At 35.2% G+C, this 22998-nt stretch overlaps 1 protein-coding gene across 10 annotated transcripts in view; it reads right to left on the minus strand.

Moving 5' to 3' along the window:
* CFAP20DC (CFAP20 domain containing) overlaps positions 1-22998 on the minus strand; it is a 73087-nt gene that overhangs the window by 34260 nt on the left and 15829 nt on the right. For 5 of the 10 annotated variants that reach the window (XR_005564405.1, XR_005564406.1, XM_039383596.1 and 2 more), the window contains exons 6-11: positions 16883-16997; positions 15011-15167; positions 11212-11370; positions 5755-5891; positions 4414-4612; positions 3732-3878 (exon numbers count right to left, since the gene is read on the minus strand). Coding sequence is in view for 8 of the 10 variants with exons in the window: in XM_039383596.1 (XP_039239530.1) it covers positions 3732-3878; positions 4414-4612; positions 5755-5891; positions 11212-11370; positions 15011-15167; positions 16883-16997 (914 nt within the window). In the remaining 2 variants the exon portion in view is untranslated. The remainder of the gene's footprint in view (positions 1-3731; positions 3879-4413; positions 4613-5754; positions 5892-11211; positions 11371-15010; positions 15168-16882; positions 16998-22998) is intronic. The other 5 variants (XM_039383592.1, XM_039383595.1, XM_039383594.1 and 2 more) reach the window with 5 other exon arrangements.

A 22998-nucleotide genomic window follows, 5' to 3' on the forward strand; every position in this document is an offset into this window, starting at 1 on the left:
ATACTGAAACTTTCTGGCTCCATAAAATGAAGTTATCATCAACCATATTAAAAAAGCCACAATAAAAAAATACTAAAAATGTAATAATAAAGTAACTCTGCAATAATAAAATGCTTGCCATCACAGAAGACAGTAGATTTACTCTGGTATTTTAGTTTTAGTTTTGTTAAAGTTACCACTTCAGGCAGATTCAGCAGCTTGGGGGGGTGGGTGTGAAGTCTGAACCACCATAAATGAAGGCAAGAGAAAGAAGAATGAGATGCCAGAAGAAACAGCTGTCTTCTTACTGGGTGCTGTGATTTTTTCAGTTTACTGAAGACAGCTCATAAAGCTACCAAACTCCAGTTAATATCCAGGAATCAGTGAAAAGTACTCGCCACATTTTTCAAAACAACAACAACAAAATCTTCAAAACTTACCTGGCTAAGAAAATGTTTCTATTTTTTTCCTCTCTCAGCACCCTGCAGCCTTCTGGCCAGTCTGGCACCCACCATTCCACATTTCAGTGTATATACATTTTACTAGGTTTCAATGGCAGTGGCTTGACTAAGACCAAGTGTATAACACACACTTCTTTAGTATTCAGAAGGTCTTTTCCCTGTCATGAAATTAGATTTGACAAGTATCTTGTTGCCTTCGCAGTTTTCAAACACCCACAGCTCAGACCACTGTAACAAGCCCTCTAAGGTGTGGTTTCACGTTTAGTGTACAACCTACTTCAGGAGAATTTGCTAATTCTTATGCACAAAGGACTGTGAATGAGTAGAGTGGCTTAATTTTTATTTTGGCCTACTGACTTAATAACAACCAACTTCCCTAACTGCAGTCTCAACTGTTCTATTCTCATTCTAGAATAACTTCTAATGCTGTTTATTTGCAGACAGAGTTGCAGACAAAATTTTGTAATGAATTCTGAAGAAAAAAAAAGGTGATAAATCAGTTGCTCTTTGAGATTTTAAGTCAATTTTAAATGACGTTTCAAAACATGGAAAAGAAAACTTAAGTGACAGTTTTTGTCAAGTGTTTAGAAAACAGGAGGCAATTAGAGCCTTACACTCCTGAATCTGCCTCAGACATCCAAAAACTTCTTACATATCACTTTACTCAACATAGTGAGTAATGTCTTGCCCGAATAAAAAGTATTCCAGAAATATAAAGAACTACTTTAAAAGACTTAGTATCAGGATAATATTTAACCTGAATATTCTGCCTTTTTAGTCTAAGCCTCCCTGAAAAGAACAACATTCATTTCCAGAGATGTTGAAGAAATACACTTGAGTTAGGAATAAGTTAAATGTAAATATTAGTTTGCATAGCACAGTACTTATTCTTAATGAAATATGAGGGGGAAGACAGAAAAGTCTGTAAGGCTTTAAGATGACATTTTATGGTGGTTACAGAGTTCAGCAACTTCTGTAACTTCTTGCATAGTCTACAGGGAGTTTTGGACCAAACAAAATCCCATTACCTCTCCAACAAAAACTCTACTACAATTTCTTTTTAACTCAGCATTTCCATGTCAATTGTAACAAATAATTTGGAGTACTTTCTCAGCAAAATATGCAAACTACTATGCAATCACAACATTGCAGCAAACAACATAAATGCAAGAATGATCACCTTAACATCTAATTAGCTCTTCTACATAGTCAGACTTATGCTAAAGCTTCTAATTGCAGCCTAACATTTTAATGAAGGTTTCAGCATTGAATAAATAAGATTGGCATAAACAATGTTTACTCACTTTATTTTTTCCCCTTGGTTAAAAACAATTTACCTTGGTAAAAGTACAGCACATCTGTTACAGAAGACATGCTGATTTGAGGTTATAATAAATCTAAGAGACATTATAAATAGCAATGCCTAACCCCTAAGGTAATAAGAGCAATCACTTACGAAAGCTCCCCTACCCCCAACAAGTTTAAATTAATATTTACTCAAGTTAATGGTAGAACAAGTGTAGTACTGCTCCAAGATCTCCACAGGCTATGGCTGCACAGGGTTCAAGAATATTAAATGTCTGATGATAAGAGTAGTGTATGATGGATTCTCGTTGATACAAATTGCTTTGACCGCAGTGTAAAAGAGGACCAAGAAACCATGGAAGCTTGTACTTGCTTGGGGAATGTGGTTTTGTTCCAAGGACTTGTCATAGGTTTATGTAAATTTACACTTTGTCAGAAATGCCAGGACTATGATTTTGGCTGAGTCATCACCACTGAGCCAGACTTGTGGTTGTTCACTTTGGGGCAAGATCAGTTGGGAGTTTCCTCACTAGAAGATCTATCCTGAGCATTATGGGGTTGCAATCTTGACAATGGATGAAATACAGCTACAACTCAAGTTATCACAGAAATCATAATTTCTTTGCTTTTATTAGAAAGGTATTTGTTTTTAAAATGTGAGTGCAAATAAATCCAGTACTACAGGATAAAGAAATCATTAAGTTATCTACAAACAATTAGATAACTTCATGTATTGAAAAGAAACTGAAATCTGCAAACTGAGCTACAAGTGACAGGCAATGAAAATACAGGGAAAGAAGTTTGTAGAATTGTACCTTACAAATTGACATCATGCATTTATCTGCCTGTACACACAACTAAGACTACATAGAAACAGTTTTCATTCTTGCAAACAGAAACAGCAAAAGGGCAGAGCTTATACACAGCTTTCTTCCTCAGTTCTCTGCTTCTGAATTTACAAGAGGGCATTTAGACATGCCAGTCTACTGCCCTAAGTCTGTCTTTTTATATCACTTATATTTACATAAAATAAGAAGTGTTGATTCAATTTTCTGAAATTCTAGCGCTAGATAAGGACCTTGGTGTTCTAGATGAACAACAAGTTAAGACTTGTGACTCCTGGTCCAGAGTCCTCAAAATTCAGGTAAACAGGAAGCAATCAAAAAATTCTCCAGAAGGTTCTACTTGCTTGAACATCTTGAATCTCTTCCAGTCAAATTATGATACCCAAAATAGCAATTACTGACACTGTCTTAGCATATAATTGCTTCTAAACATCCTCAAAGAATAAACCAAATGGAAATCACTCATAATGTGAAGGAAAATCTCGTTGGTCAATTTTGAGCACATTTGAGTAGTCTGACCACTTTTCAAATTGGTGGCTATGCCTTTTAACAGAAAGTAACACTACTTTTTCATAGAGAGAAGGGCTACTTTTGCCACAAGAAAGCACTTCCCAGACACAGGCAGAGCAAGTTGATTGACACTGTATGACAAAAAAATATCCACACCTTTTGGCAGACAACCCAAAACATAAGTTGAGGTATCCTTCTGTGAATAAGAACAAAATATAATTCACCACTGAACTTTATAAACAAACAAAACCCCCTGAGATTACATAGGTACCATAGTTAATATTCTAAACTCTTATTTGTGACAAGTAAAATTTCATGTTTGGAATCTTCAGTGTTAAATTTATTAGAGATTTAAAGAACAAATTATTTTTAGTTCTTTTCCTTTAATTATGAGAGCACAGAATGTTTCTTTTTATATTCTTTCATTGCTCTGGTACTCTGCTTAATCCTGCAAATCTTTATCAACGCTCAAAAGCAATTCTGTTGCAGGGTGTTTGATTTCCGTAATCCCCCATAACACAGACATTTATATTTTATGTGAACTGCTTCTGGGTCCTTTGAAATTTGCAACAGATAGTCCCTCACACCACATAGAAATGAAATGTAAAATAATATAAAATGAGTGTCATACCACTGGTTATCTCCCATGTGGTTTTGGCTGCATTTTTTAGAGATAATCTTTTATGACTGTTCTTGTCTGGTGATGGTACTTGTGGTGAGGTGAGCTGAAAATCTGTTTCTCCACTCACAGATGTTTTCTCAGTCTGAATTTCAGGGTCTGAAATGCAATGTAGAAGCTTATGAAATGCCTGTGAACATTCATATTGTGTGCATAATGCAGCACTATACTGGGATACAAACATCTTCCAAATAGCATGGGAGTCTTGTAGGGCAGCAGGAATATGACAGTCACAAGGAAGTAAAAATTTAATAATAGGTATGGAAGATGGGCAAGCCATAGAAGTTATAAAAAACAGGCTTGCAAAAGTCTGCAAAGTAATCAAGAGCCACTGCAGCAGCTCAGTTGTTTGCACAGCATGAGGGAAAGCGGAGTATGTGCATAAACTGTGGCTACTGCCAGCAGGTGCTGACCCCTGGCTCAAACACAATACGAATACCTGCAGAGAAAATGAGCATTTATTCAAGCTCATACAGGAGAATAAGCCACGATTTAATAAATATGTCTCCAGTAATTAATAAGGCAGATAAGGGATTAGAAAAACAAAGAATTAATTCTTACATTCCAAAGGCAGAATAATGCACAAATTTTGGCAGTTTGAAAACTCTACATATTCTTTGCTTTATACTCTTACCATTTTGACATGTATCTTCAGTTGTTTGGTGAGTATTTCTTTTGCCTCCTTGATCTAAATAATCATTGCATGATGAGAATGATAGCTCCAATCTCTCAATGTCTTGTATGGATTCAGCTGGCATTCCTGAATTTTGAAGTTGGCATGATCTATTACTTTTGCTACCCGAGGTCTTTGTTACCTTGAAAGACATTATTTTCTTGATAAAAGACAAAAAATGTAACGGCTTTCAAAATACTCCAAAGTAAATACACATTTTGAATTACGCTTATTTTTTCAAATAAATATTTCCAAATCTTTTTTTTAATTACTATCTTTTCAGGAAACTTCCTGGTAGGTGTGATTCGGTGTGGTATGCTCAATTTTTACAGCCTAGTAACAGGCAGGGTTTTTTTTTCACTGAGTGAATGGAAAACAAAGCAAAGCAAAGTGAAAAAAAATTAAAATTCGCTATCAGAATAAAAAGAATAAAACTTGTAGTTATTCTAGACTTCAGAAGTCTTTTCTTTTTGGGAGAAAGGAATCTCATTTTACATCTTAGCTTTCAACTGACTTCCTACAGAAGTGGATCCTTTAGTCACAGTGTTAAACTGGGAATTGTAGTCCTGAGGAGATTCCAAAAACCTGCATATTGTTTGCTGGCAGACTGAGAGCAGGGGTTTTCCCTGGCATTGGAATCGACAGCATCACATGAGCTACTGTATGGCTGACTATCAGAGCATACTGAAATGCAGTTTCTGCTCTGTACAACAGCTCACATCATAAGGAAAAATATTTACATACATTAATTTCAGCAGTCTAGAACAAAAAATTCAGAAAGATAAGAATGATAAGAAATCACAGTAATTAGGGTAGAACAAGACCTCTTTAGGCATGATGCTGAAGTTAAATCAGCCTGTTTCAGTCACGTTTTGTTCTCTTTGAAAGTTCTGAGTTCCACAACTCCCTGTGACCCTGTTCTGGTACTGAACCACTCTATATAATTATATTTATCACCATGTTTAGTCAGAGACTCCCTGCAATCAGGGCTTTCTGCCTCTTGGTCTTTCATGGCACCTCTCAGAAGAGGCCTGGCTTCTCTATAGCCCTGCATTAATTGAAAATGGCAACCAGATACTCCCTTAGCCTTCTGTCCTGGGGGATGAACTAATCCATGCCCTGTGCTGTAGCCACCCAAGCATTTTCCTTGCTCCCCACTGGATGTTACAGGATCTCTTGCACTGGGGTCCATGACCTAACACAGTATTCCTCTGAAACAAACCTTTAGTGTAATTCCTCTGCTTGTCAATCTTTTCCTTTGCTGAAGTGCCAGTAGTGTTGTAGGAATTTAAACCTTCTTACCTCTCCAGGTACCTTTGTACTGACTCTCCTGTTTGAAGATGGAGGTGGCCCAAGGATTTTTGATCCAAATGCAATATGTGATACATCCTGAGTTTTACTGCTGTGTATGTTGCCTTGTCCTCTATTAACCAAGCTACCTAAGTTAAGAAAAATAACAGTTAAAAAAATTACAGTACTTACAAACAATAAAAAGTAGTATTTTTCAAATCAACTAAAAGAATTATGAATACTACATATACCTAAAAACTATGTTTCTTTAAAGTACAATCCCTAGAAACATAGGAATAGCAAATGTCCATTTTATAAAAGTGTGTCAACATACAAGCAAGAAACTTCTGGTCCATTACAGAGACATATTTCTAATCCCCTTGCTTTAAAGATTTATTTAAAAGGGGGATATTTATAAACAAAAAATTGGTTTGCATGATTTCTTTAGAACTTCAATGAAAACCTAACTTCTGACAGGAAGAAAAAAGAACTTTAATTAATAAATAACAGAATGAATAAATAATAACACAAAAAAACCTGAGGCAAGGCTGTCAAGGTATCAGTCACAGCTAAGAGAATTATTTACTCTTTACTATATAGCTTGCTTTTTGAAATTACTGAATTTACTGTATTGCCAGGGCTGAGCCCTAATATTGCAAACACACTCTATTGCTGGTAAAATGTTCTGCCCCTTTTACTATTTATTTTTTTACTGCTTAAAGTGTAGATTTATTCAAATAATTCTTTTCAAGCACAGAAATTGCCAACCAGTCTGCAAGACAAGCAAAAAGTAAACATGGAATGCAGGTGAATGTTCTGAAAAAATTTAAAAAGGAAGGACAGGAAAATGAGTATGTATTAATTTTATCATCAGGGTTGCAGAACTGCATGTACTATCTATTTTCCTCTTTTTTAATTCTCCAAGATTGTCAGTGAATTCTCCTTTCCAGACCTGATAAAAACAGTATCTTCACATTAATTTATATTTAATACTTAAACCGTCCAAAGATATTTTCTTGCTACAACTTCAGTGCTAAATTGCTATCTCACTTTAGAGATCTGACACCTTCATAAAGTAACTAAGTAGAAATAAAACAGTTTGTCGATTCCCCTAAGCATTTTTCATAAACTTATTTCAAGATCAGCTTTATTTACAGTGCCATCAAGGAAATGAAAAACAGATCGTGCATTAGCCCCCAAATACCATAATTTACTGTACTAATAAGCACAAAAGAAGCCATTTTCTGCCATTACCTTCCCCTCTTTTTCCTAATGTGACATTTGGTTGCTGCTAACAGCTGCCATTTCACAAGATTAGATGACCTGTTTTGGTTTAACATCAATTTCTTTAATTTGCTGACTACCTTGGGATGTTGTTAGCTCCAATTAGAAAAGTTGATTTGCATTAATATCTCTCTTTATGAACACATTAATTGACTGCAATTAATTACCTACATCTACACATAACAGGGTGTTGATGACATAATGAATATTATGTGTAATTAAAAGTGGATGATACTAAAAATATTTTGGGCTTTTGATTATCAAACAAAAAGTTTAATGGATAAAAAGAACATTTTCCAATTAAAATGTACTTAAATTTACAAAGCTTCCATTTTCAAGGAGGCCAACTTCTGAAATTTGAAAAGCGTGTCTGGAGGCCCACATGCTATGTTTGTCAGATGGGGTTAAAAAAAAGATTAGACCTTAAACTGAAGGCATTTAGTTTTCATGCAGCTGAGGGATGTTATCATTAATTACTTTCCTATATATTCCTAAGGGCTATATGTCTTTGTAGCCTTGATGGTAAAACTTAAGTCTTATTTTAAATAAACAGTCATTTTTCTGTTTAGATACATCATTCACACTATTGTACTCATCTAAATTTTACAGTCCCTTGTATTTTGACAATCAAGTCAAGAAGTATTTATTTTTGAATACAGCCTCTGAGAGTCTGGATTCCACAGTTTCCTCTCCAAAGTCAAATTTATAATCCAACTTTACAACAGAACTTTGGCTGGACTACTTGTAGGGCAATAATACTTAAAAAGTATTATTTCCCCTTTAATATTACAAAACTGGTACTTGCTCGAAAAAAGAAGCTGAATATAACTTAAACAAGTAAATATATGAAGGGGCTTACTCTAAGCAAAAATGTAAAACTCCTATTATTCATTTCAGCTGCTACAGGACAAAGATTGCCTTTATTAATGAGGTACATTGAGAGAGAACAAAAGTTAACTTGAGAAAGCACCAGCACGGGAGCTTAGTGTGGAGGATGAAATATTTATGAGTTGTTTTTTTCATATTCCGGTAAAAGCAGAAGAAAAGAACTTTAAAAAGTGTTTTTTAAAAACCTTTGATATTATCAAGGTTGTTCTCAAAGTTTATTTTTCCTTAGAGTTTCATGAGATGGTGTAATATTGAACTTAAACGGTTGTTATCATTCTCTGTAATCTTATTCCCTTGGTCAATACTTTGCACATGTATTTCCAGAGCATTTTAACAGAAACGGTGGAAATCATTATTCCCTGAATTCACATACTAAAGATGAGAATCCTCAGGAGTGAGGAAGTACTAAGCCCAGTGGGATAAAAATGTATCTACTTACAGCACCACTTCTAACAGTGCCTACACTGATGAAGATGTGTTGGAAATGGGTTCTTTATTTAATTTGCTTGTTCAGACCCACTTCTAAACTACTTCAGTCCAACTTCCTTCTCAAAACATGTTCTACCACCCTGTTTTGGTATAATCATATGACTCACAGAAGGTGGTACAGAGCAAGAGGAAAATGAAATACTTCAGTAAGACATTACAACTATTATATGGTCTAAACCAAAGGTCTAGCCTTGTGTCTTCTTCAAAAGCCAATAATAACATAACAAAAGAGTAGAGGAAAGAGGGTGTCTATAGAGAGAGATTTCACCTGTGCATTTTTCTAAGTTCTAGCAGGACGAAGTTTATGTACTCCTCAATTTTATGCTGAAAATAATCAATCCAACATTTTAAGAAGAGTGAAACTATCAGTTCTCCATGAAAGACATGAATCAGAGCACTCATTATAATCCATTATAACTCTCATTTTTAAGAAGTGCTTGCAAATATTCTAGATATTTACTATTGCAAATGGATCTACAGAATAATTAAAAAAAAAGAGTACAGGTCAGTTATGCATGCATTCAACTAGATTTACAAAAACAGTAATAACCTGGGAGTAAGCAAATTACATTTTTGATATGTTTAGAATTCTAATCAATGAAATTTAGTGAACATTGGTGAAAAATATGTTTTTTTTCTACATCAATTTATTTCCTCATTGGAATTGTAGCTGATGTCTTCAAAACTCAAAAAACTGATTAAAAAAAACCCTGACTTTGTTCAGCTAGCAAAGAAACTTGTCAATAGCTGAAAATTTTATTTCATTCTTTACATGGTTATGTTAAGACCATTACTGGTTATGAATAATTTTACAACTGCAGAGTTCCAATAATGAACACAAACAATCTACGTCTCTCTCTACTGCTGTTCTTCAACGATGATCTATCTCATTACAAAGTTGTTTTAAAAAGATAATCAGTATTTTGAATCAAAACAATAAGGACTGTAAAGACATTTGCTTTAGTGAAATTCTGCTGTTGACGTTACTGCAGGTAGGAAACAATACACAGTCTTAAAGCAAAACAGCAGCTTTAGTAAAAAAGGTGTAAATTCTCTGGCCCAAGTCTATTTAAACAATTTCAAATCTTGGCATTTGCATCTCCAGTTCAGTTTCTACCGATTCTTGGCTTACAAATCTTATGCAGACAGACATGCCAACTTAAACATAAACCCACAGGAAGTGCTAGTCTAGAACAGGCCAATAATCTCTCTTAACATCCAGTTTCAAACCAAGGCCAAACCCAAATGCTTCAGAAATGCCCCACGACAATTTCAGTAAAGATGTATGAAATCATCTGCCTTCAACACAGTTCTTAGAGTAAGGATGGAAAAACTTGGTAGAAGATGATTAAATTTTCCCTTCACATTTTTACTGGTGCTAAATACATTACTCTTACCCATATAAATGGCCAATTGCTTTTGGAATCATACAAATTTCTTTACCAGCTTCTTGTAGCAGTGGATTCCATATTTTAATCATATTCTGTGTAACAGGGCATTTTCTCTTGGTTTTGTGCCATGAGATAGGAAAAACAGCTTTTATTGAACTTTCTTTGTACTTCAGCTTATCTTCACATGAGAATTTTTCATTCATTCTGCTTCTCCCTGAATCACTTCTTGGTCTGTAAAATCTTTTCTGAGATGGTTTAACAGATTATGTATAAAGTATTTCAGATAATAACGCAAAACTGATTTAAAGGTTTGATACCTTTTTCATTTCATATGTATTTGAATTTCCTGCTACTATCTTAGTTTTTTAAAAAATATTAAAATCTGAAAATTCTACTGAGCTGTATCTATGGTGATGATAACCTTCCTTCCTTGAGTCATTTAATTTTGATACTTCAAATCTTAACTGCAGTTAACATTCCTCCCCAATGTACAATCCTTTGCATTTAGCAAAGCTAGACTTTACAGGGTATCGTGTTACACATTTACCCAGTACAGTGGTCCCTAGACCATAATTTTTCAACACGGTGGCCACAAGAAATAAAACCAGTAAACTGAAACCTTGCTTCACAGACTATGATGTTTCCTGCATGTTACCTGGTCTGTACTGTTCTTCATGAAAAAGCACATAGGGGATTGCCCATCTCACAAGTTTAAAGCTCTCTGAAGTCCCACACTTTATATTAAACTAGTATCTGTATCACATTACAGTTTTTATCCCATATAATTCAGATCTCTGTTGAGATTATTCATAACTATAACAAACAAAACAGAGCCTAGAAAAAAACCACTTTTGAGGTCTCCTATTGATAGCCTTCAGCTGGAACAATAATTTAAAATTTAATCCTCTCTTTTCTTTCTCTTACTTTTTACCCAAGTCAATAGTTTGTATTAGCACATGACTGCCCAATGTCTTTAATAAATCTCTTCTATGCAATGCTGCCAAAATCTGAATTATATGGGTTATTATCTTGTAGCTTACGGAAACATTCAAATAATTCTGAGACACCAATAATACAAGATCTCCTATTTCAGAGTATAAGCTGAGGAGACTGCATGGTCATGTTGTCAGAAGAGTTTCATTTATGTGAACAGAGTTCAAAAAGAAGTGTACCAACTTCACTGTACAATGCTTCAATGTACATTCAGATGACATATTATAAACCCCACACCTGAATTAGAATTGTTCAGACTGCACATAGATCTCAAAGTACAAAACAGCCTATGTGTTCATGGCACTGCAGCTCTGCAGGAGCTGTCATGTTTTATTTTAAGACACTGGAACTTTTACAAAAACATCCATTATTTGTACACATACCGTATCGATCGTATTCACAGTATTTTAATACAACAGAATACCTGTTTCTTGCACTGGATATTCCCTACATTTTACTTCTGGCTTCTGGATTTTTGTTAGGTTCAGCAGTTGAGTAACTTGTGGCACATCTCTATTTAGCTGGCAGGTTCGAGGAATAACATCTGTGGGATCACGTGGCACAGATGGAACAACACGCGTAACTAGAATCAAAAAACACGGGCTTTACTTCACTCCCGTGACATTATGGAATTAAATTCAATTCACATTAGTTGGTAGATTACATATACTTTAGTTCATATGCCTACAACAATTTAATAGACTGTAGTAATTTGAAAAATTTGCTGTAATTGTTCACTTTTAAGACAATAAGCATGTAAATTTTACAATTATATCGTGTAAATTTTTAGGACAAAAATTTTGAAATGCAGTTAAAGTAATATACACTAGTGGCTAGAAAAGAAAATCAACTTATTTGAAATCATCTTCTTTGATTTCTCCAGTGCACAAGCAAAACAGAACCACAAAATAAATTTTTTATAATTTTTATTACAATTCAGCTTTAATTGTAATACTGATATAGTGATTTTTATATAAAATGAACACCTGAAAATGGTATTTATACCAGTGGTACTGAAGTAGCAAAAGGAGAAGTCCCATATATGCAAATAAAGAATTTCACAAGCTTTAATTTCAAAATTTGGACGCCATTACACTTTCATGATAAACTAAAAAGCTGTCAACCTATCTATTCCTGTGACATCAGGCACTAGTAGAATGTGATCTGACTATCTCTGCTTTCCCTTTGATAACCAATATACACTGAGTTTATGAAAGCTATTCTCTTTGAAGAAAGGAATCCATGTCAGAACTATGCCTGATGTTATGATGTCAATTCCTTCCAAATTTTAGAAGACTTGAATATAGTAAGGAAACGAATATTAGCACATTTTCCAAGGATAAGAAGAGGAAAACATAACCCAAACCCCAAACTTGAACAATGGATCAATTATTGAGATACTAATAAAAAAATTCAAGTGTTCCATATTGTGCTTCAGTAGTGGATGTATTTTTTCAACCATTTTTTTTGCCAAGCCAGTACATTATTTATCACTGTTGGACAATACTTAGTGATAAAAACCCCACATAGAACTTTGGGATTACTATGGAAACCAGAAACTAGGTATAGATCAAACTTGTATACCTCAGTATCATGGGGCAGAGAAGATGAATTATTTCTTCTTCTATCTCAATGATCTCATACAGAAGTAATTTCTTAGTATAAGTGGTTTCTCCTTTGCATTTGCTATCATTTTAAGAACACAAAGCATATTGTAAACTTGCTGCTTAAAAAGAGTAACACACTCACTGCACTTTGAAACCACTGCTTTAACCACAAGGAGGTTGAATCAAAGAACTCGACCCTTGTCCTGGTTTCTTTTGAGACAGAGTTAATTTTCTTCCTAGTAGCTGGTACAGTGCTGTGTTTTGGATTTGGGATGAGAAGTGTTAGTAACATATTGATGTTTTAGTTGTTGCTCATCAGTGTTTACACTAAGACAAGGAGACAAGGACTTCTCAGCTTCCCGTGCTGGCTTGCCAGTGAGGAGGCTGGGAGTGCACAAGGAGCTGGGAGGGGACATAGCAGGGACAGCTGACCCCAAATGACCCAAGGGATACTCCAGACCATATGGCAATGTGCTCAACATATCAACTAGAGGGAAAACTGACTGAGGGGGCTGCTGCTGGTGAACAATTGTTTTTCATTTGCATAATTTGTTTTTCTAGAGATTTATTTTTCTTCCCTCCCCCCCTTTACATTACAATTTATTATTATAATACTTCAATTATTAAACTGTTTGTATCTCAACCCATGAGTTTTCCTACTTTTACCCTTCCACTTTTCGACCCCATGCCACAGGGGGCAAGTGAGTGAGCAGCTGTGTGGTGTTTAGTTGAAGGCTGGGGCTAAAGCATGACAACTCTCATTACAAATCGCAAAGTCATTGCATTCAGTGGAGCTCAACTAACTGGTCCAATCATCTGAGAGGGCAAAAGCTTTATCAAATAGTGATTGTTATCTGAAACTTAATTAATAATAACAAAAAAGCCCTTACTGTTGTTTTTCTGTAATTGGGTAGGAAGTGTAGAATCATTTTAATTCAGCCAAACCTTCAGCTGCAATGTAAGTTTAAGAAGGGTCCAGAGAACAAGACCAGAGGAGAAGCTGAGGGAACTGGGGTTGTTCAGCCTTCAGAAAAGGCTGAGGGGAGATCTTATCGCTTGTAGTGAGGTGGGTGTTGGTCTCTTCTCCCAGGTAACAAGCGGCAGGACAAGAGGAAATGGCCTCAAGTTGTTCCAGGGGAGGTTTAGATTGGATATTAGGAACAATTTGTTCATTGAAAGGGTTGTCAAGCACTAGGACAGGCTGCCCAGGGCAGTGGTGGAGTCACTATCCCTGGATGTGGCTCTCAGGGACACGGGTTAGTGGTGGCAGTGCTGGGTTAATGGTTGGGCTTGATGATCTTAAGGGTCTTTTCCAGCCTAAACAGTTCTATGATCCTATGAATTGCCTAGATGAGGAAATTCATAAATATACAGAAAATACTAATGCCCACCAGCTGTGTAATAATCATAGAATTGATAATGAAGTAATTAAAAGTACAATATTTTACTACGCACACAGTTTATTAAAGCTGTCTACTCATTATGCTAACTACATTTTAGAATTTTGGAACTCATTTAGAACATTTAAGCACATTTCAAAAACTGTTTAGAATGGAAGAGAGAAAACAATACACCAATGGAATTAAATTAAATTAATGCCAGTGAGGCCTCTAACTGCAGTTTCCTGCTGAGAATTTACCAGATTCTCTCTGCAGACATTTTTAAAATTATTTCTTTTCCCCAGCCTTACCTACAAGAAATCAGAGGAGTAATCACAAGGATTGCTTATTCTCCCCTATTGGTTTAGGGTTTCCAAATGGAAGATACATTTTGTTACACTTACAATACTGCTGACTATCCCTCCTTCTGAAACCAGACCCCTTTTTTCAGGTGTGTTCTTTAAAAGCCACAAAATGGAAATGTGAATGAAATTGAAGCTGAACTATACCTAGGGTGCCTTTAAAATAAGAAAGTGCCAGCTGTGCTTTTGCAATTCCTCTTCTATTACTGCAAATACCAGTGAGGAATGCAGTTCTCTCCCTTGGAAAAGGATGATTCAGAATTATGATGCTAGCATGGAGACTGGTAAACTTGGACCAATATCCTGCTCTATCACAGAAAAAAAGACCTCTCATTTTTCAGTTCACCACCAACATTATTTTCCCAATAAACAAGGACACATGAGGATAAATGGACATAAGATCAGAGTTTCATAGCTCTGTTTCACATAATATTGTTTTGTAACAGTTTTTTCCTGGATTATTTAAAGAAGAAATCTTTCATCAGCTGCTAATGTCCAAAATTAAGAAAACAAACAGCAAATGTTGCTAAGTTTTAAGTATTTCTCTTTCCTTTCAGACACTCTCTTCTTGGCCAAAACCTGATTTCTATCAGCATAAGAGACCCTCATTAAAACAAGCTCTCTACTTGATAAATCTTACCTGAATTTGTTCAATAAAATACTTCTAAGGAATTCAATGTTTAAAACAGAGGAGTACACACATATTTAATTAACTAATTAAATATGTGTCTGTCACTGGCAGATTTAATATGCTGTGCTACTACCTTAATTTCCATGAAATCATGTAATCTTTCAAATTGCCAATTTGACGAAAAAGAAGCTTTTGATTTTACGTGAACAGCTATGATCAAGAGAAGATAGTAATTAAAACACACCATTTTCCTCAGCTGTATCTTGTGGCTTGGATTTTAAAGTGAAGATCTTTCGTAGCTTACAGTTAGCTGAAATAATAATTCCATCCAAAGACTGGAAGACAGCTCCTCTGAATATTTCACTGGTGAATGCTGCCAAGTCAATACACATATTGCACCACTAGAAAAGAGAAACAATACTCTTTAGTAAAACCCTGACACTAATCACTGCAGAAGAGTATGAGTGTATAGTTCTCTACAAAAGGAGCGTCAATGGAGTATTAGATTCTCAGAGGCTGTGATTCACAATGCAGAACATTTTGATATCAACATAAGATATTGCTGTATTTGCATTTTGAACAATTACTTTTACAAACAGATAAGGACGTATGACCTAGTGACTGCCAGCCCAAGGGAGTTCAGCACAGCATATCCACGATATGTTTTGCAGCTAAGTTGTAAGAAAACATATTTATTGAAGGATTTCTTGGGGGGAACAAGAATCATTATCCAGTATTACTTCGTAAGTTAGAGTTACTGAAGTTTAAGTTTGAGATTCTTTGATGATTTCTTTCTGAGATTCACAACAAAAGGAGACCTCTCCAAAACTGGTACCCCTTCCATAATGAAACCATCCGGTAAACTCCTAGTTTGGACTAGAGTGCAACGTATCACAACATCTTAAAACTACTACTTTCCAAAGGCAAATCAGATAATGGCAATTGCCTGAGTTGCTAAAGATCCTACTTAAATACCCATTTTAATTCTCATTAGATGGTTATTTGGTTCAGGAAACACTCTTAGAACACTATCATCAATGTGCTACACTCTCCTGCACTATTCCACTATTCAAATTCTCTCAATTTTAATCTTTTTTCCATTTAATTCACCATTTGTCTATTGCCGTATTTTATAATACAGGAGTGCAGTTACAGGTATCTATTTTGCATGTAAACCATATTACAATTCCATGATCGTCCTAGAAAAAAACAGAGATTTCATACAAAAAATTACCAAAACCAGAAGAACTAATGAAGTATGTTTTCTTGTGGCTTTATGTTTTCCATTTAGAGTTTCTGATGTTTAAAAACACAGATGCTCGTAGTTCTCACAGCTGCCTTCACCTAAGCTATCTTAAAAAAAGTATAACTTCAGAAGTTTTGGTAAAATATTCCCTCTCATGTCTAACCTTAAATTCACAGTTGCTCAGTATACTGTTATCTAGTTCTCTCGGTGCAAATAATATTTTAAAATATTTGAAATCTAACTATTCTCGTATGAAATTTATTTTCTAAAGCAGTATTTGAGACTTCAGTCCTCACATGGCTATGTGGTAACCGTCAGGTTTTGTATCCTGCCAGCTATTACCATATGTTGTGGCTGGGCATGGGAAAGGGGGACAGGGAGAAGATGACAGTTATTGTTTTATTTTCAACAGTTTGACATATGCTTTGTTTTATATATGCCAGAATTAGGAAGAACCTGAAGAATGTGAGAGCAGCCATCAGCTACAGTCTACCTGCAGCTCCAGAGAATGTAATCAAAGGTCACTGCAGGAGAACGGACATGTGAACAGGAGCACTATGATGTGAAGTATCAGGGACACAGAAAATTTTACAAAGGCTGAATCAACAGGAGAGAGAAACACATCACAAAGAACATTACTCTTGGGAAAGGGGAATGAATTCCTAATATAGGAAGAAGGATAGAGGAATAGTAGTATTAAGTAGTTCTGCTGCCATCTGGTAGAGGGGACATATACACGTGTCTTGAAATCAGTAGGAACCGAGTTCTAAACCAAATCGTAATTTCAACAAGTCTATAAACATACATAAAAGATTCCTGATTAAAAAGCATGCTCAACCACAGCGCGAGGAATATTCCCAAGGTACCTACTATTTTGCGCTTGATCATAAACAGAGGAATTTTTGCATGCAGAGGGGTTACAGACAATTCCTTGTGGACTGTTGACAAATACAATCTTCTTTTAATATTGCCTAAATCGGTTATCCTATAAAAGAAAAGGCAGGAGAGAATGGAACAGATCTTTGTCAATTCAATAATCCAGTATCTTTGTGAAATCACAAAAAATATATTCATATGCAGAACTTTTATGTCAGTGATAGCAAATATGGAATTTAAGAATTACTTCTTTTACAAGATGAGTAACGAGATTTCTTTCTCCAATTCAAATTTGGTGGCTATAGCCCTGCATATATAAAATCACTCTACATGCAAATTTTATTTCAGCAGTCTACACTCTTTGCTAGATTTCCACAGCCCTTCAGACTATGAAAGAATTCAATTTGTTTGAACTGAGAACCCAGTAGCCTTTAATAATCACACATGTTTTGGCCCCTTAAACTTGTCTTATCTTGGGGCCTGCTAACCAGAAAAACATTATTTGCTTTCTTTTCCTAAAAATGCCTCTGTCACTTTACATAGACTGTTTGTCAGCTTAAAGGTAAACACAATACATTGCTTGTCTATTTTACTTCCTGAGGACATATCTTCAACTGTGAATTATAATGCAGAAGTTTATTGCTCACTATTCAGGTCATCTCACAAAGACATCAAGGACACTGAATTTGAATATTTCTAATAAATTCAGACCACAGCCATGATCACAAAAAAAAAATTAGGTTTCCTTTAAAATGATAAACAGGGTCATTTTTATGTTCTGTTTCTTCAATTCTTGTAAGTAGTTGTACTGATTTTGGCTCGGATACAGTTAAATTTCTTCAGAGTAGCTTGCATAGGGCTATGCTTTGGATCTGTGCTGGAAACAGGGTTGATAACTCAGGGGTGTTTTCATTACTGCTGGTCAGGGCTTCCACAGAGTCCAGGCCTTTTCTGCTCCTCACCCCACCATGCCAGCGAGGAGGCTGGGAGGCGGTAAAGAAGGTGGGAATGGACACAGCTGGGACAGCTGATCCCAACTGACCCAAGGGATATTCCAGACCCTATGGTGTCATGCTCAGCAATACAAACTGTGGGGAAAAAAGGAAAGGGGGAAGTTCAGAGTTACGCTGTCTTCCCAAGTAGCCATTACACATGATGAAACCCTGAGTTCCTGGAGGTGGCTGAACATCTGCCTGCCTGTGGGAAGGAGCAGATGCCTTATTTAGATTTGGTTGCATGTGCAGCTTTTGCTCTACCTCTTAAACTGTCTTTATCTCAACCCACGAGTTTTTGCACTTTTATCCTTGTATATTCTCTCCCCCAAGCCTCTGCAGGAGCAGTGAGAGCAGCTGTGTGGGGCTCAGCTGCCTGCTGAGGTTAAACCACAACAGCAGCACAACCCTGACATCCCCCAACAGTCCTACATTATTACTCCAGAGCACAGGCAAAACTTTAAAGGCTGAAATCTGGGAAAATATGCCTAATGTATGGGGAAACAATGATTAATTTACCTATCACTTTTGAACAAGCCTATTTCTAACAGATGGGTATTTCTCTGTAATTAGCCACCCCTCTGAGAAGATGACAAAAATTACAATAAACAACTTTTTGTTACTACGTGGAGTTGTTAAAAGTAATTATTCATTATCACTATTCAGATGCTGGGTTTTACTTTAAAATTGTGAGACTGCACTGTAGACTTGTTTTTTAAACTTTATTACTGAAAACAGTTTTTCATTAATTAAGGACTACCTGTAGCTTAACTAATGAAATGCTGTCACCCAAAATTTGCAGATAAACACTCTAAAAAATCCTTAGCTTTTCTTAGGTCAACTTAAGAAGGCATTAACTCTGGAGCAAGTTACATACTTCAGCTGATTATGGCAATTTGAGAGTTCAACCAAGGACAGAACAAAACATACTGCAAGTATGTAAACATGAAAAGGTTCTACTAGTACAGCAATAAAAATACAGAAGCACCTTCTTGTTCCCCCACAGTCATTAAGAACATCATGCAAAGCAAACTGTTCACCAGCTCTCCAGAACTTGCTGATTCTTTCCTCTCCCTTGCAGACAAACCCAATCTTTAATCTATTCAACCTCCTAACATGGGTGGGCAAATCAAAACAGAGTGGAAGAGCCTACTAGCTGTTTCATTCTGAAAGACTAGCAGTTCCTCTTATAAATCACAAACACTTCAAAAGCAGAAATTTCCCTACTGTGCCAAGGAAGGAACACGATATCCTCACCATTGCTGTCATTTGACATAACAGATTCCAGTACCAGCTGCATATATATTTATGAACTGACAAATTATACCATCAAGTCCTTGAAAAGTGCTTTCATCAGAAGACCTATAAGTGTCTTACAATCCTAGGACTTGATCTTACTTTTGAAGAAATTTAAGCAAGATGTAAAATAATTCATGTAAGATCACCAGCAAGTTGGCCACACAGCTAAACCTGTGCCCCTGATCAAGGCTTAGTTCCAGTCATCACTTTGCTTCCCATATTGCTTTTGGTGAAAAACCTATGGATATAGTTCTCAGGAACTCTCCACTCTAAATCCTGATGTTCAGAAGTGCTAAGAAATTGATGCACCCAAGAATTCCAAAGTATGGGAGAAGTGGTTGCCTGAAACTCCCTAAATTTCCTGGTTACATGTAGAGCTGAGCAATTGTGCTGTGGAACCAGTTAATTGCAGTAATCTGAGTGCTGAAAAACAAATAAAAATACTGAAACTCAAACTAGGTAATTCTCAGTAGCAAATGTTGGTTTAAATGATGCTATGACAGAGCAGTAGGAGCCTGGAATTAGGTCCTGCATATCTCCAAACAACTGGCAATAAATACATAAGCTCACTTCATAATATTAGTTCAATATGTTTAAATTGTATTATTTATTTGTTATATGAATAGATTTATCTCTGTCCCTCCTTTAAAAAAAGTAGGTACCTTAGTTACAGAAAGGCCATTGGTATATCTACAACTCAGTTACATTCCAAAATGTAACACTGAACACATTCACTTAGCTAAAAATACATACATTTATATCAGACTCTATCATATAAGTCTAACATATGAGTTTTTTATGATGATATATGTGCTATAAAAAAGGGGCAAACCTTAGATACATACCTATAATCACACTTAAAGATACATGATTTATTTAAAATAATAGTTTTAAAACATTTGAAGAGGCAAAGTTAAAGAAAGGTGTCCTAAAAATTCTGTAAAATAATTTATTTCCTAAGAGAAGGAGATAATTATGTAAGAGTTAGTGTTACTTCCAGACTTTCCAGTTACATTGCTTATTGGAAAACAAAAATACAACACAGGTCTGAAGAAACACTTTTCTGAAATAATTCAGACAACAGGAGTTAGAACATTAGATCTCTCAGTTGTAAAATGACTTGAGTACTTCTGGTGAAACTCAACTTTTTTTTTTTTTCTGTTATCCAAAAGTAGAACCTATGTTAAACCTACAAAGGCAAGAAACATCTGCAGCACACATCTTGATTTTCAAAAAATCTATACGGGAGTTAATGTATTTTTATTATGTGTGTGCTTGAGTATTTATATCTAAGGGTCAGACATGTGATAGAAAAGTAATGAGACCATGCTGAGAAAAATGAGGTAGTCAACAAGAAAATCAACCTCATTTATAATAATATTCCTGTGATCAGCAGGTGCATAACTCTTCCAGCTATGGTCATTAACTGCATTCACTTCACACTTAACATCTACATTTGCAAACCATTTGAAAGTAAAATTACCTTCCAATTCAATTTTCAATTTTATTTTATATCTTCAACTTTGATTGACTATTCTCCTCACAATGGTAACTATAGTGAGATTGCAAGCAAATGGTAGCAGCTACCCAACAGTACAGATAAACTCATCTTCTCAGATTGGCCATTCACTTTGCTTCTGTATGTATAATAATTTATAACCATTTGTTAATGTTCAATTCAAGGCTTAAAATGAACTTAGAAAAATAAAATGACACTGGACTGTTGAAGAGACGCTTCATTTATCAGGCTCACCTGTTCTTAAAATGAAAGTGGTTTTCTCCTTATAAATGACTTAACCTGGAAGTTTACCAAACATGAAAGCAGATATTTCCTCGATGTTGCAAAGCTAAGAGCAACTCCCATACAATTTAATATTAACACAAATCTCTTTGTATCCTGGTCAAAATCCAGACAAAATCCTCTGCTAAAGCTTCACTATTAGTACATCAGTATATTAGTGCTTAGCAATTGCAGTACCATTTTCTCCATAATAAGCACATTAGATAGTATTATCATCATCTCCATTTTAAAGAAAGTAGAATAAAGTAATAGGAATTGTCAGCTGATTTGCTATGCTTTCAGATTCTGAAGTTTCCTTTTTCGGGAGCACCCTTTACTTCACATATGTTTTATTTTATGCGCTACTTGTAAATTGGTCTCGTAGGAGACATTATTGAAGTGGCTGCCTGATCACCTGAAATCCACATGCCCTCATAAAAATAGACTTAGTTATGTCGAAAATGAATCAAATCTCTATGAAATCAGAGATCTGGAAGACTGATATGTCACAGAGACCTGGAGAACAAGTTGTTTTGGGTACTGGAATTTCCTGTTGGTAGTGGTTTTCTGGAGAGAATTAAGAAAAAACCCCACAAAGTCCCCTTAACCAGTATACATAAAGAGGGAGTAATACAGGTGGCAGGTGCAAAATAAGAATCATCAAATCTGGTAGTTAGAATAGAAAAACTTTCCAAATATGAACAATTATGAAGAACTGGTGAACCGTGACCTCTCCCTACTTGACATACTTGCATCAATTATCCAAATATGAATGAGTTGGTACTTTCACTGATCAAGAATAATTTATTTTGAAAGTTTAATTACTCTTAGAGCCTCACATGGTTCAAAAAATCATTCTGGAAGTGTTCATTTCATAACATATATTTTAGAAACTTTTATCAATATTTTAACATCCTTGGTTTTGAAATGAGCTCATCTTTGTCTTATTTTCAAGTATTAAGCAAATTTTATTTTAGGGTACAGTGGTATCTTCCTCTGAAACAAGGCTAACTGTGCCAAATCATTTAGAAAACTGTAATTCCCAAAACCAGTTTTTAATTTTTCAGTACAAGGTACTCTAATGAGTATTAATATGTGGGAAGTTTATTACCGACATCTTTTCAAGAATCTAAACAAATTACCTCTATAATGCAGTTATTTATGCCTGCAGCTAGTTCTTTTGGCTCTTTTCTTTAGTTTATTGGCTTTTATTCTTTTTGCTTTGTTATTCTTTCCATGAATGTCTCTATTCTAAAGAGACAATCTGTCCTTTCAGGTTTACAAAGGCAAAGAAAAGGTTATGATCGCACCTGCTAATGTAACAGTTCCCTCAAGGACAGCCGTATTTCTCATATTTACACCATTTATTAGTAAGAATTGTTAAAAAGTCTGCCCTTTAAAAAGACAAAACAAAGTTGCTAACAAAATTTACTTAATTTGGAGTATGAAAATCCTGACTAACAAACCCTATCAATATATAAAAATATAAACAGGAGTCAGTTTACTCCACATTAATTACATACATCAACCAAAATATACATAATTAGTACATTTCTTCTCTCTAAAGTCCTAAAAGATGGTAATTTATTCTTTAATATCACCAGGACATCATCTAACACCATGGTAAGATTTATTCTATTAGTATAATTATTAGCACAATTATTAGTATAATTAAAAGTATATTAGGATTTATTTTATTAGTATCTCCATTTTTGCTCTGATCCCTTTTTGAAAGTAATACAGAGAATGAAAGCATCTCAGTGTCAGAACAGCAAGTGAAATGGTTTTGCCTACCAATTTACAACAAATTAAAATATCTAAATGTTAGTGGCAAGACTTAGGAATGGATTATCAGTTGTACTGAGCTCATTGGGAAAGCCTGCCAATAATGACCTGATTGAAAAGAATGCAAAGAATCATCTATCTTAATTTTGACCAATGGGAATTTTTTTCTTCTTAAAAGGATCATACCCAGTTAAGTAAGATTAGAATTATAGAACAGTCTCCACCTTTCCAATTCAAATTTAAAGTTCTCACAG

Source organism: Pipra filicauda, unplaced genomic scaffold (assembly GCF_003945595.2).
Source record: "Pipra filicauda isolate LSUMZ 115617 unplaced genomic scaffold, ASM394559v2 scaffold318_size846807_pilon, whole genome shotgun sequence".
NCBI lineage: Eukaryota > Metazoa > Chordata > Aves > Passeriformes > Pipridae > Pipra > Pipra filicauda.